Genomic DNA, 19,309 nt, shown 5'->3' with positions numbered 1-19,309 from the left:
CTGTACTCAGCATTGAATCAAAACGCACTAAAGCTGTTGATCTTAATAAGTTTGTGAGGCGTTTTGCTGAACAAGATGGTAATCGCAGCATTCAGCTGTAATAGACATGTCAACTTGATGCTCTGCTCACGGATGAGCATACACAACTGTTAAGATGATGACCTTACGTGTGTAAATATATTTTTTTCTTTGTGGGGGTCTGCCCCCAAAAAACAGTTTTAAGTCCTGAGAAAGTCAAATAAGACGGTGTGTAAAACTACACTGCCCAGCCAAAAAAAAGTAACCACTTTGATTTAACTAGGCCAGTAGGTAAGGACTTTCCACTGGATAATAACTGAAGTATAAAAGAATGCATGACTGAAGTGATGAAGACCATGTTTGAAGGCAAACAAAAAGAGGAAATAACAGGTCAAATCAAGCAAATCCCCCTCTCAGATTCCACAGCAACCAGAAGAACATAAATACTGGCTGGTGAATTGATTAATCAGCTTTGTGATGGAATAAAAAATGCACAGTGCATTTCCTTAGCTGTGGATGAGTCCACTGACACCACTCAATGCTCAGTTGCTGGTGTTTGTGAGTTTTTATGATGAGGCAAAGGGGGAGTTTGTTGAAGATGTGTTGGGCCTGAAGACCCTCAGTGGACACACAAGGGGGCAAGACATTTATAAAGCAATAATGGGAATGCTGAATGAAAGAGGGTGCAGCTGCCTTTATTCATAACTGTGCAGCTCTTACACTGCGACTCTGAGGGATCAAGCACAGACACAATAACAATGAAAACTGCTGCATACAGATTATTTTTGTTTTTGCAACCTCGTGTTAAGAATCTTGTTGCAATTGTTTAAAAGTTTGAATGACCGTAATAAACGGACCTTTGTCTTATTGAAAACATTTTTTTGGACCTTTAACATTTGTATTTGAGTACCCCTGGTCTAGGTGGATTTAGGAACTTCCCTCTCGATTCTATTGGCTCTAAAGGTTCAAAAGAGGTGTCAATCACCAATGGTTTTTCATTGCTTTGAGAAAAAAGATGATTCATTTTCCCCTTTTAGAAGTTAAGATATAGTCATTTGTTCTGGGCATGTCCTTTTTGAGCCTGAGACCTGAAAAACAGGCTTGGGGCTTAACAGATTAAGACCATGAATCTAAACCCTTATGCTTGTTGTGAGGGACGATGTTAAATATGATTTTCCTGTTTCTGTTCAGGTCTGACTCCAGTTTGGATCCTCTGGTTCAGGTCCTGGAGGTTCTGATAACCAGCGAGCTCAACATGATCCAGGCTGCGCCAGGTATGTGTCCTCATAACATATGGTACCGGCTTAATGTTGAGGAAATATGTATCTGGCACATGGAAATAATAGCAAAAGATGATGGGCAACACAAAAAATATTTTAAAATGAACTACTTGTGGCAAAATGAAGGAAGCTATGAGAATAACTAGCTTAAATTGTTAATATGTTGTTTACATCCACGCACATTTTACATTTTTGCCTAAAATGTTGCTGTGCTGCATTACCCTGAATTACCCAGCATCACATGACGTTGAGAAACATTTTGAGATATTTGTACTAAAGAGAAATCTTCCATCCAAGTTTTCGATTGACTTCTTTCACTTCCTCTAACACCGTGAAGCAGCGTCACACTCGATCTGTGTCACCGTCACATGTCGCAGCTCTTGCTCAATCTGAAGGGTCAAATGTCAGATGTTTGTCACATTTTCTACTCGGATAAGGTCACAGAGGGACAGAAAACCCCTTTAGAAAGTTATAAAATAATCCATAGATGTAATAACGGTGATTTCCCAACAGTATTTGTCGAAACAGCATGATTAGAGTTTGAAATGAGTGTGTTTATTGCTCAGTTTCCAAAAGAGTCATGTGCTGAAAGCTTAACATCTCAGATGTATAATATCGTTGATTTATCCCGATTTTAGATTAAAGCTTTGCCCGTTTTGTTGTGTGGCTAATCAGAAGCATAACACTTTATTCATCCCGATGGAAAATACATTTTATGATAGTTACTCCATTTGAGAATGAAATAAATAAGACAAATAAAAAAGGATACACATTTTCATATGAACACAAGAAGTTAAAATAAGAATGTGCAATAAAAAGATGAAATAAAATACATATATTTTGTTTTAAGTAAAATATCCTAATAAAACATTAGCATACTTTTCAAACACGAGTAAGTAAAATGTCCAATTTAATATAAAATGGAATGGAATAGAATAAAACAAATATTTTTACAAACATAACAAGTTATGATACTGTTACGAGTAAATATGTTCACATTGTACTTCAATATATAACTTGTATATTACAGTGTATTTATTTAGTGGTGTTGTAGTATTAATAAGTTCATGCTTAATTGAGTACTTTGAAAGGTGAGGATTAAAATTGTGGTATTCGTGCTGTAGTCTTAGGCTGGAGCCACACGAGGACGATAACGCAAACGGACCGCAATCGTTATCAAAAAAGTCTTCCGTCCACACTAGGGATGTGCATCTCCATCACTGAGGCCGATACCATGCGCATCTCGATACGCTGCCAACGATACGATACATTAACGATACCTTTGAAACACTAGGCGATACGATACGATTCAGCCCTGTTGCGATACAGTTCGATACGATTTGATTCAACATTATGCGATTCGGGGCGATACGATGCGATTCAACACAATGCAAAATAATGATACAATTCAATATGGTACGACAGAGGATTTTTGTTGTATTCCTTATATGCAGCAAATCATACATTAACAAAAAAGTGCTTTACATATTTGGTTCTCTCTACTAGTACTGCACATCCCATTATGCTGTTTCTTTTTTACCTTAAAAAAACAAACAGGCCTTTTCACAAGTGTAGTAGTGTTCTCTGTCTCCAGAGTACAGTTCAATGTTATAACACCTCACAGTTAAACAATTTAAGGATGCATTGCCCAGGATTAACAATGTGCAAATAACAACTACCAAAGTGCAATGCCCATACAGCTGCCAGCCTGATGTGCTTAACACTCATCCATAGGCTAACTCACCAGTGAGCAGAAAGCAGTGGTTTCTATTTGAACAATAAAGAAAACAAATAACCTTTCACAAACAGGTATAACTGCTTACAATTGTAAGGAAGACATTTAAACTATTATTGGCAGTCACAGTCTGCTGTAAACTAAACACCACTCTCTATAACACCTCACTGAGTGATTTCACTCATATGTCTAACTTTCAGGTTTCTCTTTTCAGCCGCAGACCCCATGTCGCCTCTTTATGTGCGTCGCTAAGTTCCTCGTACTACTTGTGTACTTTAAAGCGGCACGGCATCGTTTACAATTTGCGAGTGATTTTTCAAGTTGTCCGTCTTTCTTGTAAAATCCGAAGTGTTGCCAAACGTTTGATTTGTAGGTATTTTTCGGTGCGCTGTGTTTCTCTTTCTCCTCGACTTCCATGTTTGTTGATAACTGAGACTCTCGGCCTCCGTAGTGGTGAAGCAAAGATCAAAGATCGTCTCTGCTGAGTGCTGACAGGATGAGAGGATATTATATGAATGAATCGTTTTTTTTGCCCCCCCAGAGCGTTCCGTTTGCAGATCTACCCACCTTGGGACCTGTTATTGTTTTCTGCGTTTCCATGTCGGCCTCGTGTGGCCGAACCGTCTATCTGATAGTGAACTGTAGCAGATACGACCATTATCGTCCTCGTGTGGCCGGGGCCTTAGTATACATGGTACCCAGATACCGATGTGAACGGAGCTTACATGATGTCCGCTTGGTTTCTATGATGTGAGAATACGCTGTTTCACCATGTCATAAAACTCCATCTTTTTGCCTTTGGCAGTCTGGAGCATGTAAAGCAGTGGTGTCAAACTCATTTTCATCTCGGGCCACATTGGCATTATGGTTGCTCTCAAAGGGCCGGTTGTAACTTTAAGACTATATAAAAATACATATATAAATGTTTAATATATTTAAAATAATGTATTATATTACATTATTGCCTCTGCATTGGATTAATATCAGATAGGGTAATAACTTAATAATTAACTACGTCTGAAAGCAGAAGTCTAGGGCAAATGATGAAACATTGTGAGAATGTCACAAAATGATTTAAAAAGAAAAGCAACATTCTGGGAAAAAAGTCAAAAAAAAGTAACATTTTGGAAAAAAAGTCAGATGCAGAGAAAAAAATTAATATTTTGAAGAAAAAATCAAATTCTTAGAAAAATGTCAAATTTGAGATGCATTGTGGGACATGTAGTTTATGGGCAACGTGCTTCTGTAAATCTGCATGTAACCGTATAGTAAACATATTATATTCTTTGCAAGCTCTTGTGGGGCCGCATTAAATGAAGTCACGGGCCGGATTTGGCCCCCGGGCCTTGAGTTTGACACCCCTGATGTAAAGGGTACGTTTGTTGGTTATTTTTTTAACAATATAAGCCCTGAAAGGGTTGGTCTGTCTAACACTTTTAGCAAATATCGCACTAAATCTTGCTCAGTTCCTCGGAGCATGAATTACTCTGACCTTGGGGATTCTCTGACTTAGTTTCTGGCACCACAGTGAGGTTTACATTTGTGTGTTTCTAGCTGAAATACTCTATCTCTCTATTGGATGGATTGTGATCAAGTGTTCTTTACACATGTGTGGGAGAGAAAGTCCCTCGGGAGGGAACTTTGAGATTTTAGCCTTTGCAGACCATTTACATGAACAATTGTTTGTTTGTTTGTAGCCTTTATTTAACCAGGTCAACGATCTCTTTTTCAAGGGAGACCTGCAGCACGTTGGCTACACATAAAAACAACAGAAAACAAAAAGGACATCATACAACATAATTACAGGGGTACAAATTACAACCTATTCACAATGACAGGTATCAAATAACATTTCATCTATCCGAGCTTTAAAATGATGCAGGGGAACCAAAATGCTCAGTTTCAAAAAATGTTGCATAGTGTTCCAAGCTAGAGGAGCAGCACACATAAAAGCTTTTGTACCTAAAACAGTCCTAGCACTTGGCACATGTAATAAAAACACATCCTGGGATCTCAGGCAATAGCTACTTGCCACTCTCTGTGAGATCAAAGAGCAGATATAAGATGGGAGTTTACCCAACATGGCTTTCTATATGAACATGTACCAATGACTGAGCCTCCGTACAGTAAGTGATGGCAGACCTGCCTTGGCATACAGGGTACAGTGATGAGTAAGTGCTTTACAGTTAGTAACAAATCAGTGCACTGTGATAGGTGGCATCTAACTTGATCAGGCAATGGGCAGGTGCATTCATATAGACCAGATCCCCATAGTCCAGCACAGGTCAAAAGGTCACAGTGACTAGCCTTTTCCTGGCCTCAAAAGAGAAACAGGACTTGTTTCTGAAAAATAACCTATAGCTTCACCCTTAGCTTTTTAAGCAGATTATTGACCTGATGTTTAAAAGAGAGGCAATCATCAAGCCAGATACCAAGGTATTTATAACAGGTAACCACTTCAATTACTTTTTCTTGCGTAGTAACAATATCCAAAGTTGTCTCCGGTGTCTTTTTGGCTTTTGAAAATAGCATTACCTTAGTTTTATCAACATTTAAAAGAAGCTTAAGTTCAGCGAGCTGTGTCTGAATAATGTTAAAAACAGCCTGTAATTTAACAACCGCCTCCTTACTGGAGGGACCTACACAATACATCACGGTATCGTCCGCATAAAAATGTAAAGTTGCTCCATCCACATTTTGACCTAAACTGTTGATATAGATGGAGAATAAAAGTGGACCTAAAACAGAACCTTGAGGAACACCATTAGTAATGTTTAACCACTCAGAAGACAGCCCATCAAAGTGAACACATTGGGACCTTTCAGAGAGGTAGTTCACAAACCACTGCATGGCTGGATATGCCAATACTGAGTAGCCTCTGCTTCAAGATATGATGATCGACGGTATCGAACGCTTTGGAAAGATCAATAAACAGAGCTGCACAGATCTGCTTATTGTCTAAGATACCCGCAATATCGTTCACCACTTTCATTGTGGCAGTGATGGTGCTATGTTGCTTTCTGAAGCCTGACTGATGTTTAGACAGGATGTCATTTGTACATAAAAACACCTTTACCTGCTCACTCACTAGGCTTTCAAGAACCTTAGCCAGAACTGATAATTTAGAGATGGGCCTATAATTGTTTAGTAAAGTGGCCTCCCCACCTCTTAGTAGAGGAAGGACATACGCTGACTTCCATATTTTTGGAATTGTGTTTGTGCTGAGGGAGAGGTTAAAAAGAGAAGTGAGAGGTGGAGCAATAAAATCTGCAGCTATCTTTAAAAAGAAAGGTTCTACGTTGTCCGGACCAGCTGGTTTCTTAGCCGGTTTCTTAACAATAACCTATATAACGCACTACAGGAAAGGGACAACCCCCAAAGGTGTAAGAGGGCCTCTTTAAATAAATTGGGTTTGGGGTTCTGTACATTATATGTTGAATAAATAGTTTATTTGTCTTTTCAAGGCGATGTTTTTCAAACCAGAGGAAGATCTTGTATATCTTAAAGTGGTTTGTATTGCACTTGAGTATTTTAGCCTGAGTGTGCATAGACTTATATACATATAAGTATCAATCAATCATTAATAATGGTCCTAATTCTATTTCTATATTTAATACGGTCAGTCATTGATGATTTTCTCATTCCGTTATCCATTAAATGATCTATTCACTGAGTGCGTCTCTGAGTCAGTCGGTCAGACAGAGCGGCAGCTGAGACGATGACATCATCCATCCACACAGTGAAAGATGCAGCAGAGGAGGGAGGGGAGGGGGGTGTTGCCTCGGTGATATCACTGCCATCGCAGGATTGGCTGGGGGCAAAAGTGATGTCACACATCTCCAAGCTGCTCTCCTGAGCTTTTGAACTGGGGCTCTGAGAGGGAGACGGACAGAGAGAAAGTTGCGTCGTTTTAAATCCTTAAACACCGAAAGACCTGCGCATTTCAGAGCAATGCCAAACAGAAATGTCACTGTTTTCTGTGGAGGAGTCTGAACATGTGATAGACCAGCGTGCAGGTGCAGAGAGAGCGCAGTTAGAGAGGAAATCCTGCAGATTTGGGTTATCAGTGCAGTAAAGAAGTGTGTCTTTAAATCAGAGTGAAAACACACAAAGATCGAGACAGAGAATCTATCCCGGAGCCGTTTCCTCTGAGATGACGTCAGTTTTTTGAGAGGCAGGATCAGCTGTAGTCAGGACATGATGAGATCCAGGACAGAAAGATCGGGGTCTGCTTTTTCACCTCTGAAGCGTCGCGGAGGTGGCTGAAGGTTTAGAGGCAAACATGGAGCGAGAGGAGGGAGGCAGGGCCGAGGGCGAGCCTCTGAGGGGACGAGACAAGATCCTGTGCTACATCAACATGCAGAGTCCAGGTAGGAGCAGAGCCGACCTGGGGCTGCGTAGAGGGTCCCACACCTGCTGCAGGCTGACTCACTACACAGAACACCGCTGCTGCTCTGCTAATTGTGCTGAGCCATTTGGTCAGATTTTATCATGACTAATTATTTAAAATCCCTCTTGTATATTTTAGGTTTTTAAAAGAAACACTAATGCTTGTGAAGGATGCATCGCAGTGTTTTTGCGAACCTGCGTAGAGCATGACGGCTTGTGGAGTAAAGGAATACGACAACAATGTAAAAAAAGTTAACTGTATTCCGTTAGTTACAGAAAAACGACGTTATCAGAATATTGACACTAGGGTTGCAAGATATGGAAAAAACCGAATTGCAATTATTTAGACTGATATTGCATTTGTGATATGATTTGCGATATTAGAGGGAACGACCAACTGCAATTTTGGTATAATTGTAATAAATTGTGCAGCCCTAATTGACACATTTAGTATATTTACAGATACTGATAAGAATTACATTGTCATTTTGAATTAAAGAAAGATGTACTGGATGGAAATGGTGCCATTATTTGGTTTGTAAAAGCAGAAAGGGCAACAACGTCACACTTCAGTGCTAGTCACTATTATTCATAATAGTTTACGCACTTTTCAATTCTTCAATTTCTTTACTTATGCGAACAGGCATCACAGCGTTAAAGGGTAGATAAAAGGACATTTATGGTGCCACAAACGTTACACAGGACTAACCAGAGAAATGTCCACGTTAATTAAATTGAATTTGTAATGCCACTGCTACTGCTCCGAGTCATAATCCTGCAACACTTGTGTGCGAAATGATTTCAGTCCTTAAAGGCTAATAACAGCATTTTCCCAGCTGGAACGTTGTTCCTGATTTCTGCTTTACATACAAAATAACGTTCAGTATTCTTAATTGTATTTATTTATATACCATATTTCTTCCAACAGGTTATTAGTAATTTAATCAGAATATAGTTATTTTCTTTTGGACCCAGATTAAGGTGTTGTTGGTTGCATAGGAGCCAACGCTCGCACCTCACAAATATGTGTATTTACATAGCCCAATATCACCAATTACTACTTTGGCTCTGGGGGTTTCGCAATATGATCAGCACACGACACTCTCTGTGCCCCGTACAGCAGACATGGATAATCTCCCACTCAAAAACTGTAACGGGCTGCATTCACCTAGACGTAAACAATACAGAGTGCAACGTTCAAGACCTCTGTGCCAAGCAGGCTGATCGGTTAATCATAACATAACATAATATGTACATTATTAGTATGTGCACAATGTCACAGGAGTGAAACAGATTTTTCTTTATTATTCCATGATATTTTTACATTTACGGTTTGATCATTTGGATGTACAAAATATGAAGTGCATGTGTCTGAATAATACCCGTGGTTGTTAAGTATGTTTCAGAAGTTCAACCCAGAGAATTTTGGACTATTCCAGATTTGAGAAAGTCTGTATTTTTCTGGAGACTGCATGTGATTGGACTTGCAGTCTCCGTAAACTTGCAGGATGTGTATTGTTGCCGTAGGTTTGGAGGTGTCTATCACCTGAGCTAACCCTAGCTAGGAGTTAGCATAAGCAAATATCAAGGGGCCATCTTCATCATGACATTCGTGTATTGTTTTTAATTTTGTTTGTTTGTTTTTATTTGTTCGAAGAAAAAAAAACGTAGATGTAACCCTTCACCACATATAAGCAATGAAATACAAAAAGACAGCACTTTGGATACCAGTTTGATTTGTCCAACTCTTGTCTATTTCTCATATTTTTACCATTACAAAAGAAGTAATGACCCAGGTGTGCTCATACATTGGAGGCATGTGGCCAGTTGTTCCTTATTAGCATAGGTATACATAGGTGATTAGTATACGGCTACATAGGTAACACCCCTAAATAATAATATATCAGCAGTTGTCGGGCAAATACTCTGGAAAATGACACAGATTTGGGCTGATGCCAGCAATTAAAGTCTGTCAGAAGAAGAACCTCAGCAGTATTGTAATAAAGGTTCTGTTCAATACATTCAAAGAAAAATGAACATGTGGTTTTTCAAAGCGTCAGTTTTTATTTGGAAATCAGAAAGCATTATATCATCCTCCACGTTTGTTATAGTATACCAGAACCAATGGACCAACATTACTCCTTGAGAACACAATGTCAATAGTAGAATACTTATAATCTCCCATAATCATAAATTAATAAGGTTGTTTTTTATATTCATGTATTTTTTCTAGTTTTTAAAATGTTTAAATGTGGGTTTTCCATCTGTGAGACAATTTGTGTACTTCTTGTTTTAATGTTTTTTTCTCTTGGTTAGGATGCTCTTGACCACTGGTAAAAATGTTCTTGCCAAAAAAAAGTGCTACAAAAAGAACATTAATAAATTAGAACAAAACGTGGATATAAACAAAGAAAGGGAAATGTGTTCCTATATCGCGTCCTGCATGGGGCTCACGGGTTGTAGCCCACTATCTCTCTCTAGTAAATGTGAAGCTGAGTCTGCAGCTCCCCTCAGATTTACGGAGCTTTCTAGTGAATTTCAGCTCATTGTTTTTCAGCCAACAATTCATACTGGGCGGTCTCATAGCGTGAGCATCAGAAAACAGAAAACAAACACATTTAGAGACTAGCTAGTGGAGATAGTGGAGCATTCAGCAGAGATAGATATTTGTCCCCAGGAGTTGGTAGAGACCAAAAGCAGATCCAGAAGACAAAGAAAACTGGACCTGCATTCATCAAGTGGAAACAAACACAACGTTTCTCGGTGAACCGTTGCGTTGCATCTGTTACTGCTTGATGTGGAAATATGCAACTGATAAGTTCAATTCAAATGTTGTTTCTCCTGCCTCCAAGTGGACAACAAAAGTTTATGAACATATCAAGTCAGTTTTCTTTTCACTGAAACACATCGAACGTAGACAAATAAACATTAAAACAATCCAATAGTTTTTTTTAGACAATTATTTGTCCAGCGGCAGGGTCCAGCAACACCGTGAAATGGCAGGCGATAAATAAAGCAATATGTCAAAGGGAAAAAAAAACAGTATATAATGGATCGACTGAAAAGTAACATTTCAATTATTGCACATAATCTACATTCTGCACAATGTATTGAACATTTAACCAATATTGAACAACAGATGTATTGGTAAGCAGTGTATATATTTGAAGAGAAGAGGATAATGTAGTGTGAAAAACTATACTGATGTATAATTAACATTAGAAAAGGTGGTGTGGATTTAAACTTGGCCTATAAATTGGCCTACTTTAGCTCACGGCAGGCCGCCATGTTCTTGTCATGTTCTTGTCGGATAACATGTAGACAACGAAGTACAGAAATGTAGGGCTGACATCCATTAGAGACAGTCTCCATTACATAGATACAAGTTTGTTTGTACACTGTAAAAAATGCATTTCTCTGCTGACATGTACTTATCAGCAAACTTGAACACTTAATACTCTTTGCTGTAAGAGCAGCAACAGTCCTGCCCTAAAGTCCCACCCTGGGCTGTGACCGCATGTGTTCCAGTAGTTTTGTTATATACTGTTAATTGAAGTTGCTTCAAGCTGAAAATATTATCTTGTGCTGAATATATGACTATATATAACTTGATTCGATTAGCCTGATTATACTGATAGACTCAACCTATACAACCCATATGTATTGTTACTTTACCTTCTATCTTTACTTCCAATAACTCATAGCAATACCACAATAATATTCTCAATTTTCACAAACAATTTCAATTGCTCTTCAACTCCAATGTAGATCATGTCAAGCTATTCCACTAAACAAAATGGCACATGTTAGGAGGGCTTCATCTAATCAACAGAGATTAGTACCAGCCAATCACAGCACGCTAAGGCGGGACTAGGTGGAATAGTATTGGTTCAAAAATAATAATGCTTCTTTAACAACAAGCTAATATTGGCCTGCATGGTGTATCAGTCGCTCCACTCGCTCTACTTTTGAAACATTCAAAACGCTTCCAGAATGAATGAGATGAAAATGAAAAGCTCTGTTTAAGTGATCTTTCATTGACAGATGCTGTTTATAAAAAAGTTGATATGATAATTGATTTCTCTGTCTCTGTCGCAGCGTTGCCTCCCAAACCGGCCAAGCCAGCGCCTCCAGCTGCTGCCTGTAGTTTCAACAACAGTATCTCCCTGCAGGACGCCGAGTGGTACTGGGGGGACATCTCCAGGTAACACACACACACACTCAGACTCACACACTTAATAATACTGTGTATCATTTCATGCTGTTTTCAACTTCCCCAACAGTTTATACAAGTACAGCTGAAAGGATTAGTTGATTAATCAGTACGTCATTTGACAGAATTCTAATACATTCTCTGGACTAAAATAATTTTTCAAGATTTAAATACAAATGTTTTCATCTTAAGATATGGTCATATTACAATATTTAATTGTTTCTGTTTTTACTCCCTTATCATTTTGTCAATTGAGAAATCCATTTCAATCTGTAATGAAAATAATCATCAGTTAATAGTTCAAAACTACAACAGTCTAATCATGTTATAAATATAAAATATAAATAGTATATAAAAATATAACTAGTAGTGAGTATAGTGGCCGACAGGTGCAAACATGTTACAAAGGCCCAAAACATTTCCATTAGGAGAAATGTGCTGCAGTTTTGAAAAAAGATTCAAATGAAAAAACATCTTCACAAACTTGACAACACGAGCGGCAACAATATCGGAAATAATCATGTGATGCAACATGTTGAGGAACCTGTGACCCAAGTTTTTCATGCATTGCTTATTACACCGTAGTTGTGTACATGTAACGTAAATATGACAATCAACCTTTAAAATAAGCCAATACAACTTACCTTTTTAGGGATGTTTGCAGTGACAGTTGGTCAACGTTTTAATCCCAGCGCGTCACAAGCGTCACCTTTTAGTGTCCCTGTTTTTGTTGAGTTTGAGCTTCTTGCAGTGTTTCGTTTATGCAGCACTTTTAATAGACTGCCTGTCTCGTCAGTCAGTTGGTGAAGATGTTTCTTTATTTGAATGTTTTTATTTTTGGCCACCGTAAAAGAGACATTTTTATACTTTAACTACATTTGACTGGTGATACCAACATACTTTTACTGTGGTACCGATTTCAATGCAAGGCCTTTTTTGAGTTTTTCTCTAGTGCGGTTTTAGTACTTTAACTGAAGTAAAGAATCTGAAAACGTCACTTCCACTGCACAGTTAAATAGTCAAATAAATGCATGTCATTTATTAACTCATGACTAAATGACAGATTCTTTACAAACGGTTTCACCTGGTCCAATGAAAGCAGAGAGTGTTGTATCAGACTTTGCACAGTGTGTATTGTTTTAACGTGTGTGTTTCCTTTGTGTGTTTTTAGAGAGGAGGTGAATGAGAAGCTGAGAGACACAGCTGACGGTACATTCCTGGTGCGAGACGCCTCCACTAAGATGCACGGAGACTACACTCTGACTCTGAGGTAAACTGTTCAACATGTCCACACCCTCCATCAACATCATCAACACATCCAGGGGCCTCATTTAGAAACTACAGCTGTGCAACACGCACAGGAAACCTCAGATGTAACGTTATTTATTTTCCTTTGTAGAAATAATAGTAAACCAAATGCATTCAAGATGGGTTGCACATGTATGTACAAAACTTTATTTACAGAAACTATTTCTATCCATTTTGTGGTTCGTGTTCCAGCTGTCATCTTTAATAGCCTTATTTGATATATAACCCATGCACTCATTCTGCAGATCCTACAGGCTTAGAAACCGAGTCAGTTAAAAGTACTTCTGTCCTTTAAGAAAATACATTTCATAAAATGCTAGCGTTATAACCTGTAATAATTGGAGAACATATTCAAGGGGATGTTTGCAATCACACATCCGTATTTATTTATTTCTCCAAATTATGTTTTATTTTAGCATTCTGGAGTCTCAAACAGGTCTTTTTTCTTCATTGTAAGATTGGCTTTTATACATTTTTGCCAATTAACTCTCCGTATATGATGAGGGATTCTTTTGATTCACCGTATTATTTCGACACGTTTTACTTTTTTATCGCAAACTCTGCCTCGAAATGTACATACCCTATCTTTTGAGCGTATTCAATGTTTATAAATGAGACCCCATCTGTTTAGATTATGTCTATCACAAATAGAACCAGATCAGATTTATGTGCGATGGGACATCAGCAGCCGCTGACGTCACTTCTTCTTCTTCTGCTTTGGGCTTACTGGCAGGCCGCAAACAACTTCACGGCGTATAATGCCACCCGGAGTCCCCGGAGTTGGGGACTTGCTTCAGTAGAAGCTGCTGGGACTCCCAGCAGTCTCTCTGCGTTTGTGCGCTGGGCTAATGCTAATGCTAATAATGCTAATGCGAGGATAATAAAATGGCGGCTTCACAAAACTTTTTTTACGGGCGTGGTTTGCAATCCGCCCAGCCAATCAGACATAGGAACCTTTTTCTCCCACGAAAGTACCTGCTCTCTAGCAGGGACGGAAAAGGGGGTAAAAAGGTTCTGATGAACTCATTTTAGTTCCGGCTCTTTTTGGTGTGAACGCGACATTTCGGAACTATATCGGAACTAAAGTGGGAAAAGTACTGCGGTGTGAACGCGCCTAATCTTTCGTTTTCTTTCATTGTAAATGTATCATTATTTAGGTGGAGCCTTCATGTTATCCCAGTGGGTTTTCTTCCTCTCCCTGCACTGTATATCATTTACTGTCTGTTATGTTGTCTATATTTAAATTGTGCAAACCACTTCAATATCAGGCCTGTAGTTTTTCCGTAATCCTGCTGACAAACCAAGCGAAACCTAACCAGTTCAGCAGAGGCATTAATAATAATAATAATAATAATAATACAAATATATATATATTAGGGCTGTCAGTCGATTAAAATATTTAATCGCGATTAATCGCATGATTGTCCATAGTTAATCGCGATTAATTGCAAATTAATCGCACATTTTTTATCTGTTCTAAATGTACCTTAGAGGGATATTTTTCAAGTTTTTAATACTCTTATCAACATATGAGTGGACAAATATGCTTTATATGTTTGTTTATTATCATTTGAACAATGACAAATATTCTCATGAATATTAAACACAACAACCTCTGAACATTACAAATATTCGCCTCAATTCAACCTGGAACCTCTCTCATACAATAATACTGTGTGTGTGTGTGTGTGTGTGTGTGTGTGTGTGTGTGTGTGTGGTGTGTGTGTGTGTGTGTGTGTGTGTGTGTGTGTGTGTGTGTGTGTGTGTGTGTGTGTGTGTGTGTGTGTGTGTGTGTGTGTGTGTGTGTGTGTGTGTGTGTGTGTGTGTGTGTGTGTGTGTGTGTGTGTGTGTGTGTGTGTGTGTGTGTGTGTGTGTGTGTGTGTGTGTGTGTGTGTGTGTGTGTGTGTGTGTGTGTGTGTGTGTGTGTGTGTGTGTGTTGTGTGTGTGTGTGTGTGTGTGTGTGTGTGTGTGTGTGTGTGTGTGTGTGTGTGTGTGTGTGTGTGTGTGTGTGTGTGTGTGTGTGTGTGTGTGTGTGTGTGTGTGTGTGTGTGTAGCTCAAGGCATATATGCCTGTGTGTATGAGCTGTGTTGCGGCACTATCCGTGCTGAGTGTGCTGTCTGGCTACCTGCATAAAGTCAAGTGCTCGGCGCAGTTGTCGGCGAAATGTCGCTCCTCTGTTTTCATTGAAACAGCTCCTTATATCCGTTAGCGCAGCTAGCTAGCACCAGATGCTAACAACAACACGTAAGGTGTGCTTCGCTCGCGCCACACATACACACACCCTCCCGGTCCTCCCGATGGCCAGTCCGGGCCTGCCGGTGAGCGTGGAAGTGTGGTCTGCCACAAGCGGGCAGCAGGAGCGGGGCTGTCAGCATCAGCTTGTAGATGGTATTTTAAACTCGATGCGCTCTGAAACTACGGGGCGGGGCGGCCGAGGACAAAAAATACACATGCGTTAATCGCGTTAAAATAATTAGTGGCGTTAATTTTTTTTTGCGTTAACGCGTTATTAACGCGTTATTAACGCGTTATTAACGCGTTAACTTGACAGCCCTAATATATATCCATAGATACTTGTAGTACAACAGATAAACACATAGTACATGTCTGTGTTGGTTGTGACGTAGAAAATGTGCTCTGACCCCTACAGGAAAGGAGGCAACAACAAGCTGATAAAGATCTTCCACCGGGAGGGGAAGTACGGCTTCTCCGACCCTTTGACCTTCAGCTCCGTGGTGGAGCTCATCAACCATTACCGCCACGAGTCCCTGGCGCAGTACAACCCCAAACTGGACGTCAAGCTGCTGTACCCGGTGTCCAAACACCAGCAGGTCTGTGCACCGTCACTACTCTGAGACTGTGATAGTTCCTCACTCATTGAGTCGTCTGACTGGACATGTTGTTGTTGTTGTTGTTGTTGTTCAGGACCAGGTGGTGAAGGAGGACAGTATTGAAGCTGTAGGGAAGAAGCTCCACGAATATCACCTGCAGTACCAGGAGAAGAACCGGGAGTACGACCGACTGTACGAGGAATACACCAGAACCTCACAGGTACACAGTACTGTGCAGAACACTATTAATCACACGTTTAAAATACCATTATTTACTTGTATTTTGGGGGGAGATAAAACAAATACACGTGGTGTTGTAATAAAGACATTCATGACAAACTGGTTAGAGAAATCAGAGGGTTTTTTACTTTATTATAACATGTTTTCTGAATTATTGGCATAAAGTCAGACAATTTTCCGCCACTTATCTTAAGCATCGGCAAAGCCAGTGTGATCGCCCTCTGTATAACGTGCGCTACACTGGGCATATTATCTCTGCTGCTATCATACTGCAAGCACTATATGTTCCTACAGTGGTGACCCTGTCCAATATCTCCCACTCCTGCGCAACTTCAACAAACTGGAGCATGGTTCAGCAAAATGCCTTTCCTCCATTGTCACATCACCTAAAGAACAAGTGCTGAACATTTGTCAGGGATTAGGTGTGCCCTTGCTTATTGATGTCCACTGATCTCCAGTCAGTGCAGAACCTGTAGCTGGTGTCAGTTCCTCCGCTTTTGCATTGCTATGCATTTCATGGTAAACATCCGTACTGGTATCACAGGTAGCAGCTTTGGGTCAAACTTGGTCATGTGATTAATATGAGCACATCAAAAAAGAAGAAGCGTTAAGCTAAATTAATCTCGAATGTTAAGGCGTTAATGTTGACAGCTTTAAAAGAAACAACAATGATGAAACAAACACACACACAATTTATTTTTACTTTATGGAATAACCACAATATAAAGAAAACACATTTTAGAGAACATCAAAACAGCAGCTACACACACACACACGCACGCACGCACGCACACACACACACACACACACACACACACGTAACAAAATGATCTCCCATTATCAGGAAACATTGAAATTGTAAAGAATTATTAATTCAAGGAGAACATTATACATTGTAAGATGCAATTGAAATGACTTTTAATTACATGTATTCCTCATAGAAGAGAATAAAACGATAAATAAAGCTCATTACTCTACTATGTCTTTTGTATTACCAAAGTTCTCATCACAGACCATAATTAGAATGAGAATGATTAGACACCAATAGATAACATGGGCCCTTTCAGAATAAAAGATACTATACTTAAGCAGTAGTGCACTACAGGGCGTGGTTTGTTGGGATAATCACATTACGGTGTGCAATTTATTGTCTTTAGACTTTTTTGAATAACAAAGAAATCACAATAAGAAAGGCTCTCGCTGCCTCCTGCATATCCCCAGTGGTTGCATGAAACCTCCTCGAGCAGCTTCCCTTTTCATCACAGGCTAGTTTTATATATTGATGTTGTCCAACTTTTCTTTTTGACATAGTTTAGCTTGTCATCTAGCAGGTGTATTTCTATCTGCTCAGTCCACTCAGAGTAACCTTCATGTTTACTTTGTTACATTACATCTGTAACCAGATCCATGACGTGACCCTGTCCCAACAACACATCAGTTACATCAACATCTTGTGGAGTAATACTGAAAGTGCAAATAACTAGACGTCATATATGTGGAATGGTTATTAAATCACGGCTTTGAACCAATCAGATTTCTAATTCGAGCTACCAGTTTTATATTATAATATAAGTATTGATGCCTGTTCATCACTGTAGTGTCGCAGGTGGAAAGGGGGAGCTCATTTGAATGATTTTAAATAAACCTAGGAAGAATCTAAAATAATACATTTATTAGCTGATTATATTTTGTATCATTAATCTGAATCATAAAATATAAACATTAGGTAAAGTATCTCAATATTTCACTTAAGTGTACTTACCTTCCATCACTTTTTAAATGAATGTAGTGAGGAAGCTATGTCCGACAAAGGCAGTAAAACACTCACACCCTCCTCTCTTCCTCCTCTTCCTCCCCTCAGGAGATCCAGATGAAGAGGACGGCCATCGAGGCGTTTAACGAGACCATAAAGATCTTCGAGGAGCAGTGTCAGACTCAGGACCGCTTCAGCAAAGAGTACATCGAGAAGTTTCGCCGAGAGGGCAACGACAAGGAGATCCAGAGGTAGGGCTGTTGCCACGGCAACTGTGGAAGAGACCTTTTTTCAAAAAACACACACACACACACACACACACACACACACACACACACACACACACACACACACACTCTGTGAATGAGCCCTAGTTGCCATGGCACCAGAGGCTGAAGGAAGAATCCACCTGCTGGTCAAATTAGTCTAAATAAGAACAGATTTGTTGTCCCGTCAGATCGACTCACATGCTTAGTTTCCTTTTGATTTGGGATTTATAATATATTTCTTTACACTAATGCGTATGATGGACACTTATAGAGGATGCTCATCTTCAGGTTCATATCAGTATGTAGTGTCTCTACTGCGACATGTCTCCATGCTTTAATGTTCAAAAAGCTCTTTATTTTCCTCATACTGCCTGGGTTGCAGCACCTCTTTTCACCCTCTGTCTGAAACCAGAGCCCAGTCTGCTCTGATTGGTTAGGGGAGGGGGGAGAGAAACTCCCTCTGGAGGGAACACAGGGATTTGAGCCTTTTGCAGACCATTCACATGCGCTCACTAAAGCCTATATAAAAGACTACAGGAAAGGGAAAAGCATAATAGGGCCTCTTTACACTAATGTGATTCTTAACATCTGACATATTACAAATGCATTTTATTCATAATCTGAATTCACAAGCAAAGCATTATTGACTGCTGGAACTCAGCCAGAAGAGAAGAGCATTTTGGCTTTCAATCGCTGTGTGTAATAAAAACTGAATGATTTCAAAATGTTTTTACAGGATCATGGAGAACTACGACAAGCTGAAGTCTCGTATCAGTGAGATCGTGGACAGTAAGCGTCACCTGGAGGTGGATCTGAAGACACAGGCCGCCGACTACAGAGAGATCGACAAGAAGATGAACAGCATCAAACCAGACCTGATCCAGCTCCGCAAGACCAGGGACCAGTACCTCATGTGAGAGACACGCTCAGAGACGCATGATAGCTGAATGCTACCCAGTCATTATACTAACTGATATATCATTATACTGTGTTTGTCAGGTGGTTGACCCAGAAGGGAGTTCGTCAGAGGAAACTCAACGAGTGGCTGGGCCTGAAGAACGAAACAACCGAGGAGTAAGTTTGATCAATCAACTTGTTTTATCCAACACACAACTCTTCTTAAACTCTAGTTAAACACCATTTTTAGGAATTAGTTCATCTTTACCTCCTTGCCTTAACCAACAACAAGGCAAGGTGAGCATATTCGTAAAATCTGTGTTATGCGAGTAGAAATGTAATACCGTGTAATGCATAAGTCTTTAAATGAAAGCA

The 19,309-nt window shown here is 39.6% G+C and overlaps 1 protein-coding gene across 1 annotated transcript in view; it reads left to right on the top strand.

Annotated features, from left to right (window-relative positions):
- The window catches only part of LOC117472990 (phosphatidylinositol 3-kinase regulatory subunit alpha-like), a 36,480-nt gene that overhangs the window by 13,534 nt on the left and 3,637 nt on the right, over positions 1-19,309 (top strand). Inside the window, exons 8-15 of the mRNA XM_034118458.1 lie at positions 1,210-1,292; positions 11,521-11,626; positions 12,807-12,905; positions 15,595-15,775; positions 15,870-15,995; positions 17,877-18,019; positions 18,774-18,950; positions 19,037-19,111. Of these exons, the coding sequence (XP_033974349.1) occupies positions 1,210-1,292; positions 11,521-11,626; positions 12,807-12,905; positions 15,595-15,775; positions 15,870-15,995; positions 17,877-18,019; positions 18,774-18,950; positions 19,037-19,111 (990 nt within the window). The remainder of the gene's footprint in view (positions 1-1,209; positions 1,293-11,520; positions 11,627-12,806; positions 12,906-15,594; positions 15,776-15,869; positions 15,996-17,876; positions 18,020-18,773; positions 18,951-19,036; positions 19,112-19,309) is intronic.

Source organism: Trematomus bernacchii, unplaced genomic scaffold (assembly GCF_902827165.1).
Source record: "Trematomus bernacchii unplaced genomic scaffold, fTreBer1.1, whole genome shotgun sequence".
Classification (NCBI taxonomy): domain Eukaryota; kingdom Metazoa; phylum Chordata; class Actinopteri; order Perciformes; family Nototheniidae; genus Trematomus; species Trematomus bernacchii.
The sequence above is the reverse complement of the archived record's forward strand: the minus strand, read 5'-3'. Positions and strand labels throughout refer to the sequence as shown.